General features: G+C 47.2%; 2 protein-coding genes across 2 annotated transcripts; both read left to right on the plus strand.

The window, feature by feature from the left end:
- Positions 1 to 3155: 3155 nt before the first annotated feature.
- On the plus strand, positions 3156 to 13268 carry LOC149526103 (olfactory receptor 52K2-like). The gene is given in 4 exon segments (XM_089772602.1): positions 3156 to 4118; positions 4402 to 4474; positions 12349 to 12566; positions 12666 to 13268. Coding segments are annotated over 4 exon segments (1857 nt in total).
- Positions 13269 to 17577: 4309 nt separating this feature from the next.
- On the plus strand, positions 17578 to 18466 carry LOC149526104 (olfactory receptor 52R1-like). The gene is made up of 2 exons (XM_089772645.1): positions 17578 to 17799; positions 17885 to 18466. Exons 1-2 carry the CDS (start codon positions 17578 to 17580, stop codon positions 18464 to 18466), a joined length of 804 nt encoding a protein of 267 aa, XP_089628771.1.
- Positions 18467 to 20579: the final 2113 nt, after the last annotated feature.

Here is a 20579-nt window from a genome sequence, read left to right on the forward strand (position 1 = left end):
TGTGCCAGGTCTCGGCATGGGACGTTGCTGCCGGTGCTGGTCTGAGAGAGGCGTGGGACACAGTTGCCTGTGGGCGGCTCCCAGGAACGACAATCTCACTATTTGCAGGTACTCAATTCAGGCTGAGGAGCTCACCAGCTCGACAAACCCAGGGCACCGCAGGAGAGGGGGTAAGTCTGGGATCCTTTGTGCTCTGCAAAGCTGGTAAATAGCCCGGTGCCTTTGCTGGACATCACCCACTACAACATGAGCCCATTGCTCCTTGTTTTGCCCTCTGTCACTACTGAGAACAGCCTCTCTCCATCCTCTTTGGAACCCCCCTTCAAGAAGTTGAAGGCTGCTCTCAACTCCCCCCTCGCTCTTCTCTTCTGCAGATTAAATAAGCCCACATCCCTCTGCCTCTCCTCACAGGCCATGTGGTCCAGGCCCCTCATCACTTTTGTTGCCCTCTGCTCCCTTTCTCCTATGGAGCTACATCCTTTCTCTAATTGGGGCCCCCCAGAATCGGATGCAGTATTCCAGATGTGCTTCTCCACACTCCTAAGGAAATTGGTTTTTTTTCCTACTATCCAACCTAGACCTCCCCCACTGCAACTTGAGCCCATTGCTCCTCGTTCTGTCATCGGCCACCACTGAGAACAGCTTCTCTCCATCTTCTTTGGAACCCCCATTAGCTAGTTGAAGGCTGCTCTCAAATCCCCCCTCACTCTTCTCCTCTGTGCACTAACGAAAAACAAATCCCTCAGCCTCTCCTCGTAGGTCATGTGCTCCAGCCCCCTCATCATTTTGGTTACCATCTGCAAGACCCTCTCCAATGCATCCACGTCCTTTCCTCACTAAATCTGCTGACAATGCTCCTACCTATGCATCCCATATACCTGGCCTCCTCACTGTAAGCTCTCTGCAATTTGAACACTAACATTCTGAGAATGTTATCAGCCCTGGTTTTCTGTTTGTTTCCAGAACATCGATTAAAACATCAGACCTACACATTATCCCTATGAAACCCTACTTGAAATCTGTCGATAAACCAGGGTTTTGCCCATTTTTCATCTGCTTCCCCTACTAAAGCAAATGTCTCAGAGAAATGCAGGTTTATTACAGCTCTGCTGTTCTCTTGATCAACCAAAGCTGTACTCCTGTAAAAAGATGAAGCTGTTTATTTGATATGACCAGTTTTACGTAAACCATAGGGCTGAACAACATTAACAATATTACTGATGTTATAAACATCCCAAACCAGCCTTTCCAGTCTTTCTTAAACTTGTCAACCATTTTTATTTTGAACTTTCCCTTAATTTTTAAAATAATTTACGTTTAATGGAACCGGTCCTCAATTGGCCTCCTTTCTGAGGTGGCAGGAGGGCTGAGGTCTCTGCTGATTGCTGCCTGACTGCCCAGTTCTGGCTCTGAAGGAGATGTGTGGCTGATCGGTCAGTTCATATCTCTGGTGTTCATACCTCTAACGTTCTACTGCAGATGCTTTTTGAGCTCTTCATAAATGTTTCTTTCCAAATACTGAACAAAACCATTTCTAGGACATGTGGATTTTTTCTCCAATGGGAGCAATTTTCCTTTCACCCTTTGAAAATAGTCAAAATATTTTCCAAGGTATCCTTTCCCCCGCCCCCAGGTATTCTTAATATCCTCTTTTTCTCATCCTTAATCCTACTAAGTGTTTTACCTGATATCTATAACATCCCTCACCATTTTTCAAAAATTTCCAGTTTGTATTGCTTTTTATCTACTTTTCTTTTCTCCAATGTATTATACAGTGCCGTTTCTCCCCTAAGTGCTGCCTTGATTAGCCACTGAAAAGGGTTGTTAGACAACATGTGCACATTGTTCATCATGGACTCAAAAATGTTAGTTAACTAATAAAACAATAGTTCAAAAAATCCCAATTTTCATTCCAATATTTTTGCCTACCTTTTCCTCCCAAACGGTTTTGCTGATCATTGAATCATAGAGCTGAAAGAGACCTCAGGAGGTCATCAAGTCCAGCCCCCGACTCAAAACAAGATCAATCCCAACTAAATCAACACAGCCAGGGCTTTGTCAAGCCAACACTTGAAAACCTCTAGGGATGGAGATTCCACAACCTCCCTAGGGAACCCATTCCAGTGCTTCCCCACTCTCCTTGTGAAATAGTTTTTCCTAATATCAAACCTAGACCCCCCTCACTGAATCTTGAGACCATTGCTCCTCGTTCTACCATCTGTCATTACTGTGATCAGCCTCTCTCCAATCTCTTTGGAACTTCCTTTCAGGAAGTTAAAGGCTGCTCTCAAATCTTCCCTCAGTCTCCTCTTCTGCAGACTAAACAAACACAAATCCCTCAGCCTTTCCTCATGTGCTCCATCCTCCTCATCATTTTGTCTCGTTCTGGGCCCACTCCCCTTCCCCCCACTATAGAAAGGATGTGGACACATTGGAGACGGTCCAATGGAGGGTGACCAAAATGATTAGGGGGCTGGAATGCAAGACCTATAAGGAAAGACTGAGAGACTTGGGTTTGTTTAGTCTGCAGAAGAGAAGAGTGGTTGTGGTGGGGAGGGAGAGGTTGTTAGCAGCCTTCAACTCCCAGAAGAGGGGTTCCAAGGAGTATGGAGAGAGGCTGTTCTCAGTGGTGACAGATGGCAGAACGAGGAGCAATGGACTCAAGTTGCAAAATGGGAGGTCTAGGCGGGAGATTAAGAAAAAACTATTTCCCTAGGAGGGTGGGGAAGCACTGGGCTGGGTTCCCTAGGGAGGGGGTGGAATCTCCATCCCTAGAGGTTTTTAAGTCCTGTCTTGACAAAGCCCTGGCTGGGTTGATTGAGTTGGGGTTGGTCCTGCCTTGGGCAGGGGGCTGGACTTGATGACTCCTGAGGTCTCTTCCTAATCTAGGATTCTCTGATTCTAGGGTCTGTTGTTCATAGTTCATGTCTCTGGATAGTGTCATTTTTCAGTGTGAAGAAAGTGCCATCTCCTTCACCCAGGAGAACTGCCTCCATCAGTGCATGTGGTGTCTCATATTCACATTGTGTCTCCAACCAGGCAATTCCACTGTGACAATCACCCTAGATCCAGCCCATCCACAAACACTGCAGAGCATCTGGTTCAAGTAAGAGAGAGCATTCTGCTTCAGAATTGAATCGCTTCTTCCCTACTCCATGACAGACTCAAATACAACTGCTTTCACCAACCCCTCCACCTTCATCTTACTGGGTATTCCTGGCCTGGAGGTAGCCCATGTGTGGATCTCCGTCCCCTTCTGCATTATGTACGCTATAGTCATGTTGGGAAATGTTGCCATCCTATTTATTGTGAAGAGGGAGTCCAGTCTCCATGAGCCCATGTACTATTTCCTCTGTATGCTGGCCATCAGCGACTTGGTGCTGTCCACCTCCACCCTGCCCAAAATACTGGCAATGTTCTGGTTCAATTCCAGGGAGATTGATTTCAGTGCCTGCCTTACTCAGATGTTCTTCATTCACGGCTTCACAGCGATTGAATCTGGGATCTTCGTGGCCATGGCTTTTGATCGCTACGTGGCCATCTGCCATCCCTTGAGACATTCCTCCATCCTGACAAACTCCCTGGTGATGAAGATTGGTCTGGTCATTCTGTTACGTGGATGCATCCTTGCACTGCCCTATCCCTTCCTGGCAAGGCAGTGGCCATATTGCAAAACCAACATCATCGGCAGCTCTCAGTGTGAGAACTTGGCCGTGGTGAAACTGGCCTGTGCTGACACCCGCATCAGTAGTTACTAAGGCCTCTTTGTGCTGTCCTGTAGGATCGGTCTGGACGTGTTTTTCATCATTCTGTCCTATATCCAGATCCTCAGGACCATCTTCAGCCTTCCCTCTAAGGATGCCCGGCTCAAGACTTTCGCGACGTGTGGTTCACACATCTGTGTCATATCAGCCTTTTACATCCCAACTATATTTAGCTCCCTGGTATCCCGTTTGGGTAGCAATATTCCCCTTCTTTATGAAATGTTCATTTCCAACACGTACCTCCTGGTTCCCCCCATGCTGAACCCCATTATCTATGGTGTGAGAACCAAACAGATCTGGAACAGGCTGCGTTGGCTCTTTACTGATAAAGGGACTAAAGTTTTCTCCCAAAATGTGGGATCTTAGAAAGAGCTCCCTGGAGGGCTAGCTCATGACATGGTACCTTCCCTCAAACAGTAACTGGTCAGTCAAAGAAACTTTAAATTATGTGTGGAATTTACTGAATTGTCTCAGCGTGACACACTGGGGAATCCATCTGTGCACAACTCATAGGGTTGACAACTTCCTCGTTGTAACTGGACTCCCAAAACCCTGCCCTTGTCCCGCCTTTTTCCTCAGGGCCCTGTTCCATGTCTCCCCTTGAGCCCTGAGCCACTTCTATGTCTTGTCCTTTTAGTCCCTTGAGCTCCTCCTTCCCCACTTGGCTCATATCTATGATGGGTCTTGTCAAGATGCCACCTGGAACTCAGGTACAGCTGGGGCTCTGTGTCACACCAAACTGACTGCCACTTGTAGTTTGGAGATGTCAACCTGCAAAGGCCTTCCAGTCTGTCTCACCTGAGCAGTAAGAATATGTAACCCTGGGCAGTGCATCTTCAATGAAAGTATTTTCCCATGTTTCTCCTTGGCTGCAAAGGAGAAAACAGAGTCTATAGGAGCAGTGTGGTTCCATTGCTGTGATGCCCATAAATAATTAACCCAGGGCGGCCAGTTAATGTGTTTCTCGGTGTGATTTCTGGCAACACTTTCAGAAACACTGATCTAGATAGTACTGGGGCCTGCCTTGAGGGCCGGGGTCTGGACTGGATGACCTCTCGAGATCCCTTCCAGTTCTGGCATTCTGTAATTCTATGATTCTGTGCTGGCAGATAAGTACTGATGGAACTAACCTCCAGCAGGTTTAAAACTAATAAAAGAAAGTTCTTCTTCACTCAGCGTGTATTCAGCCTGTGGAACTCCTTGCCAGAGGAGGCTGTGAAGGCAAGGACTATATCAGAGTATATAGAGAAGCTAGATAATTTCATGGAAGTTGGGTCCATAAAAGGCTATTAGCCAGGGGATAGAATCGGTGTCCCTGGCCTCTGTCTGTCAGAGGCTGGAGAGGGATGGCAGGAGACAAATTGCTTGATCATTGTCTTCAGTCCACCCTCTCTGGGGCTCTTGGTGTTGGCCACTGTTGGCAGACAGGATACTGGGCTAGGTGGACCTTTGGTCTGATCCAGTACGGCCATTCTTATGCTCTTATGTTCATGAAATTGGCCAGTTCTTTTTGAACCCTGTTAAAATCCTGGTCTTCACAATATGCATTGCCAAGGAGTCTGTGTGTGACTCTATTCTTTGTAAAGGAAAATGTCCTTTTGTTTGTTTTAAACCTGCTACCTGTTAATTTCATTTGATGTCTCCTAGTTCTTCTGTCATGGAAACAGGTAAATAATTTTTCATTATTCACTTACTCCTACCCATCATAATTTTACAGACTTCTATCATATCCCCCACTTAATCTCCTCTTTTCTAAGCTGAAAAGACCCAGTCTTTTTAAGGAATACTCAGTTGATCTGGACAAATTAGCACTTCATGTTGTCTGTCTGTACCACAGATGAACGTTGACTGATTTTTCTCTAGGTCATTGGCTCCTGACTCCAAAAAGGTTCTTCATCCCTGTTCTATAAGGAATTTAACCCTAATTGGGTAGAAGTTTCCAGAATCTTGGTATCATAGTAATATTTATAAATGAAGTAATATGTTATAACTAGCAACAAAATTCCTCAGAAGAATTCAGAGGGGAAGTCTGAGTAATTCTCAAGTCTCTATTTTTATAACTTTGAGTGGGCCAGACTTCACTGTCCTTCAATGTGTAACCCCCTCCCGTCCTTCTCCCCAGCTCCCATAGAAAGTCACTGGAGACCCAGCGTTCAGGCTGGAAGAAATTTGAGCAAGGGGTCAGCCTCCCCCATATGCAAGTCCCGAAAGGAAGGACAGGAATGAATTTAATGAAATCACTTTAAAAATCTTATGATGAAGAAACAAGTAATCTGTTTTAGAGCATAACAGAGACATTTTATAACCCACCGACATCGTCTTCACAGTTACAACAAACATAAAACCAAAGAGAAGAAGGGAACAGTTCAGTCTACACTGGACACACTCAGAACACACTGGGGGATCCCACAAGCTTAGATGTAATTCACTAATGTCTCAGGGAGTGTCTCTGATCCCCAAATCTACACCATATGCTGAGCCTGACCCATCTCTCCACTTGTGCTGGATCCTCAGTTGGAGTCCAGGCAGCCCCTTTCCTGCTGCGGATCCCAGCCAGCCAGCCCACTGTGTAACTGGTCAGATAAGTAATCAGGGCACAGATTTACATGAAACCCGCCTTCCAGAAAATACACAAACTGGGAATAACACAACACACATGGCTCCTGCCCCGTCGCTGCGGGTTCAGAACGGCTATGGACTCGCCCAAGCAGGCAATGTTGCTGGCACCGTTTGGCTAAACCTCACACTGCACTGCACCAGAAGAAAGGAGTTTCCCTCCCAGCCCCCTGACGACAGTGCCCATGCCCCGGGTGTCTCCAGTTGGGGACTAGCAATCAACCATGATTGTCCAGGGAATGTGCCTGATCTTCCAAAAAAATTTTGGAGGAACAGAGGAGCTTTTTCAGCAGCCTGTAAACCTTGTTTTAAGAGGAAGAGGAGATGATCTTAAAAAGTGTTTTCCCCTTATGTACAGCCTAGTGTAGATGGGCCAAATGTCAGAAAATCTCTTCCAAAAAAAGAAGCGGAAAATGTATATTGCAATTTGCAATTTGAGTAGCTTTTTCCAGAAGAACAGTGTAGTGTAGACATAGCCAAAGTCTTGCTTCCCTTGGGCCGCACCTACCAGCTCTCCGAGTTTACTAAAATCTGCGTCCTGACATCCATTGTCTCTGTTTTGCTGTTCTCCCTTCCACCATTCCTTACAATCATGGCCTGTAGATTTCATGATCCCTCTCACCCAAACTCCTTCCACTTTCAAAATCTTAGCCAATAAAAAATTCTGTCTCATGACAGGGGTTATTGGGTTCTGCTTTGAGCAGGGGATTGGCCTGAATGATCCTTTGAGCTCGCATCTAACTTTAACTTTGGATGGGTCTATGATTCTGTGGAAACTGATGGGTATCAGGAAACACCAATGGATTCAAGTACTTATAGCGCCTACATCTGGGACAACCTGCCAACTTGTGAACCCCGGGGCGAAGGCTGTGGGGTTACATTCTCGGAACTGAGGTGCACCAGCATCAGGGAGTGATTCCTTGGGGGAAGGTCACACTGGGAGGAAGTAGGACTCAGCGGCGGTGGTAAGGTGGGAGAAGAGAAGACAACTTGCCCTTCCTCTAGAAAGGGGGTGTGGGAGTCTGCCAGTTCCAGGTCAAGCAGCATCCAAAGGGCTGGCTTTGTTCAGGTGGGTAACGTAAGGGCCATCCCATAGATATGTCAAGAAGATGTTTCTAAGGAAGAGGTGAGCAGTTTGGATGCCTGGCTCATCTGGTTCATGACAGGCCAACACAGCGGGTGAAGTTTCTCTCAGTATAACTAGCAACACAGCCCAAAACAGATCAATGCTCACAAGTCCCATAGGATCTCATCAGGTTCCACTGTACCCATATATGCCGATGATGCAATAAAATACGGGAAAAAATTGGAATCAAATCCCCATGTTGTTGTCACTCAACAGTCCCGAAGTGCTGGGTTACACTGTGCCGAGAGAGTCACACCCAGGGGTCAGGTCCTGTCGTTCAGCGAGCGTTCATGGCAGGCCCAGAGCTGCCTGTTCCTTGGAGAGTGGAAGCCATGGGGCAAAGCCAAAGCCTGCTGAGAATGGGCAGATCCCTCAGGCTGACCTGGTGTTACATGAGCAGGGGAATAGAAAACCCAGGTAATCTGCCCCGTCTCCAGAAGGTCCTGGGAATGACTTTGCCTGCTCTCCCTGGTAAGCATGGAGATGGTTCTGGGATTGATTCTGGGGGTTGGTTTAATGAACACTGCCCTGGATCGTATAAAGCAGTGGGCATGGCACATTGAACGTGGTAAATGCTTTTCTATTCATAGTTAATAGGGGGCCCTCCAGAAAGTGGTTTTGACCCCTCACAGTTATCTGTCTCCAGATCTGTGCCTTCACTCTCTACCTGTCCCGCCTGCACATTGACAAGGCACAAGGGCCTATGGAGACCTAGGAATTATCCCTGGTATTCTTAGTAGTCAGCAGTACTTTTACAATGCACACAAGTGCACAGGGCAGCCAATTCCTCTGACTCAGCCCAGAGCCCAGGAGTTCTCCTCCGCTCTTGAGAAGGCCCCTTAATTGCTGTTTACTCCTAGAGTTGGATAAAGAGCCCAGAAGCCCAGACATGGAAGGGTCCCTGGAGAGTCACTGGCTAGAAAGTGTTTGCTCCCCAGCCTGTTTGCATCCAGATGCCGCTTCTCCCCAGAGGCTGAGCCAACCCCACTGGGACAGCCCAGAGCTGTGATATAACCAAGCATGGCCCTGTGCCGGCTCTCGGCGTGGGAGGCTGCTACAGACGCTGGGCTGAGAGAGGTGCGGGACGCGGCTGCCTGAGGGGGGTTCCCAGGGAAGACACGTCCCTCTCAGCACTCACAGGTACCAGCAGTAGCTGAGGAGCACAACTGCTCCATTAACCCAGTGCACTGTGGGAGTGGTGGGAGAGAGGGTAAGTCTGGGTCCTTTCTACTCTGCCCAGACATTAAACATTCAGGTACCCTTGCCCCAAGGGGGGATGAGTTTTAATCCACTGTTATTGGCCAAATTGTCCCTCTTTGCAAATGGCCTCCAGCCCCAGGCTGCTGCATTTTAGGTGCAAAGTGGATCCTGTCGGATGAAAGGTGCTAGTAGATGGACCAGGCCGGACAGTATTCTCAGGCTATGGCTCAGATCTGATTCAGACCCCTGGGAGCAAGAACTGGGCAAGGAGCAGAGAAGCCGGCTGTGTGTCACTGTGCAGACACTGTCGCCTTTTGGCCTCGGGGCAGGACTCTGCACCTGGCCTTGTGGAACCACCTCAGATTTCCTTTGTCTGCAGCCTGCACGTGACTGTATCAAACCCTGTGTGTGCACGGGCCCGCTCAGCCAGGGCTCCGGATCCATCAGTGCCTGCCCCGGCCTCCTCCTTGTGACCCCTCTGCCGGCCTTCGGCTCAGGCACAGATTTTATCTCCAGATATTTTCCATTTACTTCTGCCAATGATAAAGCTATGTTAGGGCACGAGACCTACAAGAGATCACTGCAGGGCCCCGCTGGAAACAGCCTCATTGGCGGATGGGCCCATGGACGTCAGCTCTCTGGGATCTGGGAGTGACCAGAGGTCAGTACATTGTGTCCACTTTACAGGAGCTCTTCTGCTATTGCAGAATGTGCATTTTTGGTCTGTCAGGTTTCCCTCTTACATCAAACGCCTCAGGGAAATCAAAGTCTCTTGCATCTGCACAGTTCCCTTCTCAGCCAGAGGTGCCCTCGTATTACTGGAGGAGTTTTCCAGACATCATGCTGGTGACTGGCACTAACTAATCCCAGACCAGGTTCTCAACTGTCTCCTAACCTGGCCAGTTCTGTACGTAAGGGCTACATCTACATTGGCAAGATTTTGTGCAAATACTTTTCACGCAAGAGTTTTTGCGTTAAAGTATTTGCACAAGAGGGTGTCTACACTGGCATGTGCTTTTGCGCAAAAGCATCTGTGCCAGTGTAGACACTCTCTTGGGTAAGAAAGCTCCGATGGCCATTTTAGCCATAGGGCTCTCTTGTGCAAGAAATTCATGTTGCCTGTCTACACTGGCCTCTTGCACAAGAACAGTTGTGCAAGAGGGCTTCTTCCTGAGTGGGAGCATCATAGTTCTTGCACAAGAAGCCCTGATTTCACACATTAGAACATCAGTGTTCTTGCGCAACAACTCCCCGCCAGTGTAGACAGGCTTTAGCACAAAATCATGACACTGTAGACACAGCCGTTCTGTTTCTGTGTAATAGTTTCTGTTTAGCACACATCAGGCTTTACTATATTCTGGCTCTGCTGCTGACTGATTGTGCATTTGTGGGTGCAAACAAGGTGTGGTTTTGATCACTCTGTTCACAACTCCTGGGTTTGCCACCCCAAGTTTCTATGTTAGATGCTGTTTAACAGCCTTATTGAATGATAGGAATGTATTGCGTCACCTCATGTGACCTGAGTGCCTCAAAGTGCCTCTTTATGAATGCAGAACAGAAATATTTTGTGACTACATCAAGCTTTCCTGTAACATCAGTGACTTTTCTTTCTCCCTCTAGGAAGTGGCTGATCCTTTTTTATTTTGTTCTTAATATACTTAATAATCTCACTTTGGACATCCTCAGCTCTGCCAGGATATCACTGTCCTTGATAAAAGGTTAAAGAGACTGGGACTTTTCAGTTTAGAAAAGAGGAGACTGAGGGGGGATATGATAGAGGTCTATAAAATCATGAGTGGTATGGAGAGGGCTGATAAAGAAAAGTTATTTATTAGTTCCCATAATAGAAGAACTAGAGGACACCAAATGAAATTAATGGGTAGCAGGTTTAAAACTAATAAAAGAAAGTTCTTCTTCACACAGCTGTGTTGTCAACCTGTGGAACTCCTTGCCAGAGGAGGCTGTGAAGGCTAGGACTATAATAGAGTTTAAAGAGAAGCTGGATAAATTCATGGAGGTTAGGTCCATAAAAGGCTATTAGCCAGGGGATAAAATGGTGTCCTTGGCCTCTGTTTGTCAGAGGCTGGAGAGGGATGGCAGGAGACAAATCGCTTGATCATTGTCTTCGGTCCACCCTCTCTGGGGCACCTGGTGCTAGCCACTGTCGGCAGACAGGATACTGGGCTAGATGGACCTTTGGTCTGACCCAGTACGGCCGTTCTTATGTTCTTGATATCCCTTAAGAATTTCTATCATGTCCAATTTGCATGGTTTGCTATGGATTTTTCCCTTTTCCCATATTGCTCCCCCTCCTTAATTGCTGCCTGTGCTTCGGGACTGCAGCAGTTTCTTGTCCTCTACTTTTCTGACTGTGGAAGTGAGGCTCTTTAGCTCTCTCATAAACTATCCCTTAAGAACTAACTGCTTGGCTACGTCTACATTGACATGTTTCACCCTCCTATTGCTAACATGCCTGTAGAAACCTTTCTTGTTTCCCTTCACATCTCTTGCTAGCTGCAATTCCAATAGTGCTTTACCTTCCTAGTTACCCCCCTGCATGCTCAAGCAATATAGGTATACTCCTCCCTAGTCATCTGTCCAAGTTTCCACTTCTTATAAGCTTCCTTTTTCTGCTTAAGCTCACCAAGGATTTCACTGCTAAACCGAACTGGTCACCTGCCATATTTACTTTTCTTACGGCACATCGGCACGGGTTGTTCCTGAGCCTTCAATAAGGCTTCTTTACAATCCTGCCAGTTCTCCTGGACTCCTTTCCACTTCGCGTTACATCCCAGGGGATCCTGCCCATCAGCTCTCTGAGGGAGTCAATCGTCTTATCTGAAGTCCGGGGTTCTCTGTCATATGCCTGCTCTTTCAACTCTTCTCTAAACATTCCCAGACATTTCCGTCTGTCTGCGTAGGGCAGCTTCCTCCTTTCTCATAGCCCTTCTGGGAAACCCTCTTTCCATCTGCTCTATCCTTCAAAGTGACTGGGTGACCAAAATTGAGGGAATGTCCAGACCAGATAATTCTCCACCCTGTTTCTTTGGCACCTGAATAGTGCTTGTGTTGCACACGGTTCGGTTCTATTGAGCTACCAGCAATGATGCCCAGGACTTGCCCCAAGGGGTGTTCTGGTTGGGACGTTCGCCCCTGGTATGTGTCTTGGTTTCACATTTCCCCACTCTGAGATTTTTAGAAACAGGCTGAATTGTGAACTTACTAGAACAGGTTCTCTGTAGCTTGGGCACTACGGAACAAAGACGTGTAACGAGTATCCTCACTTGTGTTTCCTACTGGAGCCTATTCAGGTTTCCTGCATCACAACATATTGGCACTCTTGACACATGGACAATCATAAAATGTGAAATGGGCGTTAGTAGGTTGTTCATACCTCACTTCTCTGAATAGTCAAAATGCCATTGTTCAGTGTGTGGAGAGAGACCAATACGCTCCACCCATGAGAACAGCCCCCAGCAGTGCATGTCGTGTCTCTTATGAACCTTGTCTCTCCATCCAGGCGTTTGTGCTGTAACCGTCACTTGAGACCCAGGGTACATACAAGACATCAGAGGAATATTGATTTGAAGGTGATACTATTCTGCATCCAAGCTGGACACGTTCTCCCTTTCTCCATGTCAGATTCCAGCAGAAACAACTTCACCAACCCCTCCATCTTCATCCTGCAGGGCATCCCTGGCTTGGAGGCATCCCACATCTGGGTCTCCATCCCCTTCTGTGCCATGTACGTCATAGTAATGTTGGGGAACATCACCATCCTTTTCATTGTGAAGATGGAGCGGAGCCTCCATGAGCCCATGTACTATTTCCTCTGCATGCTGGCCGTCACCGACCTGGTGGTGTGTACGTCCATCCAGCCCAAAATGCTGAGCGTCTTTTGGTTTAATTCCAGGGAGATCGATTTCAGTGCCTGCCTCACCCAGATGTTCTTCATTCAGTGGTCACTCACGGCCATGGCTTATGATCGCTACGTGGCCATTTGTGATCCCCTCAGACATTCCACCATCCTGAAAAACTCCACTGTAGCCAAGATCAGCCTGGCCGTGCTGCTGCGTGGTGCCATACTTTCCTTGCCATTCCCTCTCCTGGCAAGGCAGTGGCCATATTGTAGAACCAACATCGTTCCTGAGCCGTACTGCTTACACATAGTTGTGGTGAGCCTGGCTTGTGCTGACATCCGTGTCAGTAGTTACTACGGCCTCGTTGTCATGTTCTGTGTGATGGGGCCGGATGCGTTTTTTATTTCTTTGTCCTACACCCAGATCCTCAGGGCCATCTTCCACCTCCCCACAAAGGATTCCCGGCTCAAGACTTTTGGAACTTGCAGCTCCCACATCTGTGCCATTTTAGCCTTCTACATTTCCATGCTTTTCATCTCCTTCACGAACCGCTTTGGCCAGAATGTGCCCCGGCATTTCCAAGTTCTCATTTCCAACTTTTGTGTCTTGATGCCCCCCATGCTAAACCCCATCATCTATGGGGCGAGGACCAAACAGATCCGGGACAGGTTGCTCCGGCTCTTTACTCAAAAGGGTTCCTAAGAATTTCTGCTGTTGCTCTGTGTCTGAGACTGAGATCAGAGAAGAGCTGGTTGATGACATGGTGCTTGGCCCTGCTCTCTGAATTTGACTGTAACGTGAAAGTGACATTGAACCCTGGGCTGGCCTTACTGTGCTGTGTCCGTGGGACAAACCAAGCAATCGGTCTGTGTTCAACTCATCTGCTCATGGAGTTTCCCACTTTCAAATTCCTGGTAACTTGAGCACTGAAGCCCCTAATTCCCTGCCACCTTCAGGGTGGTCAAACACTGGAATAAATTGCCAAGGGAGGTTGTGGAATCCCCATCTCTGGAGATATTTCAGAGTAGGTTATATAAATGTCTATCAGGGATGGTCTAGACAGTATTTGGTCCTGCGATGAGGGCAGGGGACTGGACTCGATGACTCTCGAGGTCCCTTCCAGTCCTAGTGTTCTATGATTCAGTTCTTCCCCCAAATCCTTCTGCTGTTGTTCTACCCTCTTTTCCCAAAACACCAACCCTGCTCTCTCCTCACTTCCCCACCCCCATCACTCACTGGATCACCTCCACCTCTGTACCTCGCCATCTTGATTCCGTCTGCTTCAGGGCTGGGACGGGAGCTGCTGCAGTCTGACCAAGAGCCTGGTCTGAGGGCCAGGAGGATGCAGCGCTGGAGCCGACACACTGGGCAGGAGCAGAGAAAGAAGCCAGGACTCACGTACAACCCCAGTTAGAGATTGGGGGCAGGGCTGTGATGCAGAAAGGCAAGATTGTGCTTCGTACTGCGTGTGGGCCCCTAACGCTCTGCTACAAAGCCATGTAAAATGAATTCAATGTGTCATTTCCTTTTTTTAGTTTTTCAGTACTTCCCCGCTGGCGTCTATTACAGGGAGGGTCACTGCACTGGGTGTGGGCTGGGCGCCCTTTGGCATGAACCAGGTTTTGGGAGGCAGGGCAGGGGATCAGCTGTGAAACTGGGAGAACAACAGCTGGGAGAGGCAGAAGAAGCAAGGAAGGAGAACATCACATTGGAGCAGCTGGGACACTCCTTTGAGTTGATGTCATGGCATCCTCTCCTACTGAGGCTACCTCTGCGGGGGATGGAACTTCACATAGTAACAAAAAATGGTCCATGGGGGATTCAAACATCAGAAATCTAAATAGCTGGGTTTGTGCTGAGCGGGAGAACCACTGGTGACTTTTGTGCCAGGTGCAAAGATTGTGGATCTCTTGCAACATCTAGATAGACATATGTGTATTGTTGGGGAAGAGCTGGTGGTCATCATACATGGAAACACCAAGGACATAGGGAAGGAGAGGAGATAGGAGTTCCACAGGCTGACTGTGTGCTGCATGAAGGAAAACTTCCTTTTGTTTGTTTTAAGCCTGCTGCTTATTAATTTATTTTGGGGGCCCCTAGTTCTTATATTATGGGAATAAGTACATAATATTCCCTTATTCACTTTTTCCACAACAATCATGATTTTATAGACCTCTAACATATCTTCCTTAGTCTCCTCTTTTCTAATCTGAAAAGTTCCCTTCTAATTAATCTCTCCTCCTATGGTGGCAATTCTAAAACCCTAATCATTTTTGTTGCCTTTTTGTGAACCTTTTCCAATGCCAATATACTTTTTATGAGATGAAGAGACCACACCTGTACCTGGTATTCAAGATGTGGGTGTACCATGGTTTTATATAGAGGCAATAAGATATTCTCTGTCTTATTCTATAGCCCTTTTTTAATGACTCCTAACATCCTGTTTGCTTTTTTGACTGCTGCAGCACACTGAGAGGATGTTTTCAGAGAACTATCCACAATGACTCCAAGATCTCTCTCTTGAGTAGTTGTAGCTAAATTAGGCCCCATCATATTATATGTATAGTTGCGGTTATTTTTTCCAATGTGCATTATTTTGTATTTATGAACATTAAAATTCTTTTGCCAGTCTGTTGCCCAATCGCTTAGTTTGGGGAGATCTTTTTGAAGCTCTTCACAGTCTGCTTTGGTCTTAGCTACAGTACAACCTGTGCTATCCAGCACTTAAACTCGGTGGTAAACTTTAGAAACCAGCAAATTTCTGAGCCAGGAAAAAAGTTGTTAAAAGCAAAAAAAAGAAAGAAAAGGAAACTGTCGCTTTAAGCACTCTAAGCTAGGTCGCTTCTCAGACGCTTCCCCCTACCCCTGCCAGATCTGCGTGCAGCATGTACCTGAGGGAAGGGCAAAAAGACCCCTGTACCTCCTGGCATCCTGCCCCCGCCACGCTTCCTGGCCTCCTCTCTGGTAGCCCAGCACCCACAGAGCTCATGGCCGCCCTGGCAGTTCAGCCCACCCCACACCTGTTGCCCCCTGCCTCGCCGCAGTTCAGCCCCCTCACAGCTTCTGCTCCTGGCATGCCGCCCCTGCTATCACTGTCCCCCGGCTTCCACCCTCCCACACCAGACTGCATCCTGCCCCTCTCATGGCCCCCGCTAGCAGGCCACATCCTAGCCCCCGTACAGCTCCCATCCCCCTTCAGATACCTGGAATTTTTAGAAAACCGGCACGATCTAATCCCCGGGCTTTCTGTATCTTGAACAGTTTGCATCATCTGCAAATTTTACCCATGCACTGTTTACCCCTTTCTCTAGATCATTTATAAATAAGTTGAATAGGATGGGTCCCAGGACAGATCATTGGGGGACCCCACTAGTTACCTCTCTCCACTCGGAAAACTGACCATTTATTCCTACCCTTTGTTTCCTGTATTTTAACCAGTTATCAATCCATGAAAGGACCTTCCCTCTTCTCATGTCAATTTAGTTTACTTTAGAGCCTATGGTGAGGGACCTTGTCAAAGGCTTTCTTGAAATCTAAGTACACCATACCCATTGGATCCTCCTTGCCCGCATGTTTGCTGACCCCCTGAAAGAACTCCAGCAGATTAGCAGATTAGTAAAACAGGATTTCCCTTTACAGAAACCATGTTGACTTTCCCCCAGCAAATTATGTTCAACCATGTGTCTGACAATTTTATTCTTTACTATAGTTTCAACTAATTTGCCCGTTACTGACACTAGACTTACCGGTCTGTAATTACCAGGATCACCTCTAGAGCCCTTTTTTGAATATTGGCATCATGTTAGCTGTCTTCCAGTCATTAGGTAAGGAAGCTGATTTAAAGGATAGGTTATAATTCACATTTTGTAGCTCACCTGTTTGAGTCACTCATTGCACTGTGGATGTGATGGGATAGACAGTAAGTCTGGGTCTTTTCTGCTTTTCACAGACACTAGCCGTTCTGGGGCCCCTGCCACAGGGGAGGAAGTGTTTGTCCCAGTGTTACTGGCCAAACTGTGCCTCTTTGCAGTTGTCCTGTAGCCCAAGGCAGCTGCATTATGTCAAGAAATGTCTCCTTCCCCATTTGGAAGTTGTGGAGCCACTGCTGGTCATTCCACTGCTCCATCTCCGGTGCGCTCTTGTAGCCAAGAAGGCGAATGGCATATTAGGTTGCATTAAGAGGAGTATTGCCAGCAGATCTAGAGAAGTGATTATTCCTCTTTATTTGGCTCTGGTGAGGCCACATCTTTAGTATTCTGTTCAGTTCTGGGGCCCCTGTTCTAAAAAGGATGTGGATACGTTGGAGAGGGTCCAGTGGAGGGCAACCAAAATGATGAGGGGGATGGAGCACATGACCTACGAGGCGAGGCTGAGGGATTGGGGCTGTTTTAGTCTGCAGAAGAGTGAGGGGGGATTTGAGAGCAGCCTTCAACTTCCTGCAGGGAGGTTCCAAAGAGGCTGGAGAGAGGCTGTTCTCAGTAGTGATGGATGGCGGAGCAAGGAGCAATGGTCTCAAGTTACAGTGGGGGAGGTCTAGGTTGGATATTAGGAAAAACTATTTCCTTAGGCCGGTGGTGAAGTACTGGGATTGGTTTCCTAGGGAAGGGGTGGGATCTCCAGCCCTAAAGGTTGTTAAGTCCTGGATTGATAAAGCCCTGGCTGGGATCGTTTTGTTGGGGTTGCTCCTGCTTCAGGCAGGCATGGACTCGATGATTGCTACGGTCTCTTCCATTCCCAGGATTCTATGATTCTAGGGTTTAGTGTCCATAATTCATGTCTCTGGATAGTGTCATTTGTCAGAATGTGAAGAAAGTACCATCTCCTTCACCCAGGAGAACTGCCTCCATTAGTGCACGTGGTATCTCATGTTCACATTGTGTCTCCATCCAGGCAATTATACGGTGACCATCGCCCTAGAATCCGGGCACATCCACAATCACCACAGAGCATCTGGTTCAAGTCAGAGACGCCATTCTGCTACAGAGTTTCATCGCTTCTTCCCTACTCCAGAATGGATACGAACACAACTGCCTTCATCATCCCCTCCACCTTCATCTCACTGGGCATTCCTGGCCAGGAGGCAGCCCATGTGTGGATCTCCATCCCCTTCTGCACCATATACATCATAGCCATCTTGGGAAACTTTGCTATCCTATTTATTGTGAAGAAGGACTCGAGTCTCCATGAGCCCATGTACTATTTCCTCTGCACGCTGGCCATCACCGACCTGGTGGTGTGTACGTCCACTCTGCCCAAAATTCTAGAGAGATCGATTTCAATGCCTGCCTCACCCAAATGTTCTTCATTCACTGATTGAGTCTGGCTTCTTCGTGGCCAGGGCTTTGGATCGCTATGTGGCCATCTGCCATTCTGTGAGACATTCCACCATCATGACCAACTCCCTGGTGATGAAGATTGGCCTGGTCATTTTGTTACGTGGATGCATCCTTGCACTGCCCTATCCCTTCCTGGCGAGGCAGTGGCCATATTGCAGAACCAATATCATCAGCAGCTCTCAGTGTGAGAACTTGGCCGTGGTGAAACTAGCCTGTGCTGACACCCGCATCAGTAGTTACTACGGCCTCTTTGTGCTGTCCTGCAGGATCGGTCTGGATGTGTTTTTCATCATTCTGTCCTATATTCAGATCCTCAGGACCATCTTCAGCCTTCCCTCTAAGGATGCCCGTCTCAAGACTTTTGAGACGTGTGGTTCACACATCTGTGTCATATCAGCCTTTTACATCCCAACTATATTTAGCTCCCTGGTGTCCCGTTTGGGTAGCAATATTCCCCTTCTTTACGAAATGTTCATTTCCAACACGTACCTCCTGGTTCCCCCCATGCTGAACCCTATTATCTATGGTGTGAGAACCAAAGAGATCCGGGACAGGCTGCATTAGCTCTTTACTCATAAAAGGACTGAAGTTTTCTCCCCTGGTGGTGGATCTTAGAAAGATCTCTCTGGTGGACCAGCTCATGACATGGTATCTTCCCTGAAACAGTGACTGGCCAATCAAAGAAACTTTAAATTATTCGTGGAGTTTACTGAATTGTCTCAGCGTGACACTGTGTCATACCAAACTGACTGCCACTTGTACTTTTGAGATGTCAACCTGCAAAGGCTTTCAAGTCTGTCTCTCCTGAGCAGTAAGAATATGTTACCCTGGGCAGTACGTCTTCAATGGAAAGTATTTTCCCATGTCTCTGCTTGGCTGCAAAGGAGAAAACAGAGTCTATAGGAGCCGTGAGGTTCCATGGCTGTAGTGCTCGTAAATAATCAACCCAGGGCGGCCAGTTAATGTGTTTCTCAAAGTGATTTAAGGAAACATTTTCAGAAACACTGATCTAGATAGTACTGAGGCATGCCATGAGGGCCGGGGGCTGGACTTGATGCCCTTTCGAGGTCCCGTCCAGTACTGGCATTCTGTGATTCTATGATTCTGTGCTGGCAGATAAGTACTGATGGAACGAACCTCCCTGAAATTGACCAGGTCTTTTTGAACCTAGTTAAAATCCTGGTCTTCACAATATCCATTGCCAAGGATTTCAATAGGTTGACTCTGTGCTGTGTGAAGAAAAATGTCCTTGTTTGTTTTAAACCTGCTACCTGTTAATTGCATTTGATGTCCCCTAGTTCTTCTGTCATGGGAACAGGTAAATAATTTTTCCTTATTCACTTATTCCTACCTATCATGATTTATAGACCTCTATTATATCCCCCACTTAATCTCCTCTTTTCTAAGCTGAAAAGACCCAGTCTTTTTAAGGACTACTCAGTTGATGTGGACAAATTAGCACTTCATGTTGTCTGTCTGTACCACAGATTAACGTTGACTGATTTTTCTCTTGGTCTTTGGCTCCTGATTCCAAAAAGGTTCCTCACCTCTGTTCTATAGGGAATTTAACCCTTATTGGGTGGAAGTTTCCAGAACCTTGCTATCATAATAATATATATAAATGAAGTAATATATTATAACTAACAGCAAAATTCCTCAGAAGAATTCAGAGGGGAATTCTAAGTAATTCTCAAGTCTCTATTATTATAATTTTGAGTGAGCCAGACTTCGCTATCCTTCAATGTCTAACCCCCTCCCGTCCTTCTCCCCAGCTCCCATAGAAAGTCACTGGAGACCCAGCATTCAGGCTGGAAGAAATTTGAGCAAGGAATGCCCAGGATCAGCCTCCCCCATATGCAAGTCCCGAAAGGAAGGACAGGAATGAATTTAATTAAATCACTTTAAAAATCTTATGATGAAGAAACAAGTAATCTGTTTTAGAGCATAACAAAGCCATTTTATAACCCACCGACATTGTCTGCACAGTTACAACAAACATAAAACCAAAGAGAAGAAGGGAACAGTTCAGTCTACACTGGACATACTCAGAACACACTTGGGGATCCCACAAGCTTAGATGTAATTCACTAATGTCTCAGGGAGTGTCTCTGATCCCCAAATCTACACCATATGCTGAGCCTGACCCATCTCTCCATTTGTGCTGGATCCTCAGTTGGAGTCCAGGCAGCCCCTTTCCTGCTGCGGATCCCAGCCAGCCAGCCCACTGTGTAACTGGTCAGATAAGTAATCAGGGCACAGATTTACATGAAACCCGCCTTCCGGAAAATACACAAACTGGGAATAACACAACACGCATGGCTCCTGCCCCGTCGCTGCGGGTTCAGAACGGCTGTGGACTCGCCCAAGCAGGGAAAGTTGCTGGCACCATTTGGCTATACCCCACACTTCACTGCACCAGAAGAAAGTATTTTCCCTCCTAGGCCTCTGGCGATAGTGCCCATCCCCCAGGTGTCTCCAGTTGGGGACTAGCAATCAACCATGATTGTCCAGGGAATGTGCCTGGTCATCCAAAAAATTTTTTGGAGGAACAGACGAACTTTTTCTGTAGCCTGTAAACCTTGTTTTAAGAGGAAGAGGAGATGATCTAAGAAAGGGTTTTCCCCTTATGTACAGCCTAGTGTAGCTGGGCCAAATGTCAGAAAAATCTCTTCCAAAA

Source organism: Pelodiscus sinensis, chromosome 1 (genome assembly GCF_052426305.1).
Source record: "Pelodiscus sinensis isolate ZL-2025 chromosome 1, ASM5242630v1, whole genome shotgun sequence".
In the NCBI taxonomy this organism is placed as follows: domain Eukaryota; kingdom Metazoa; phylum Chordata; order Testudines; family Trionychidae; genus Pelodiscus; species Pelodiscus sinensis.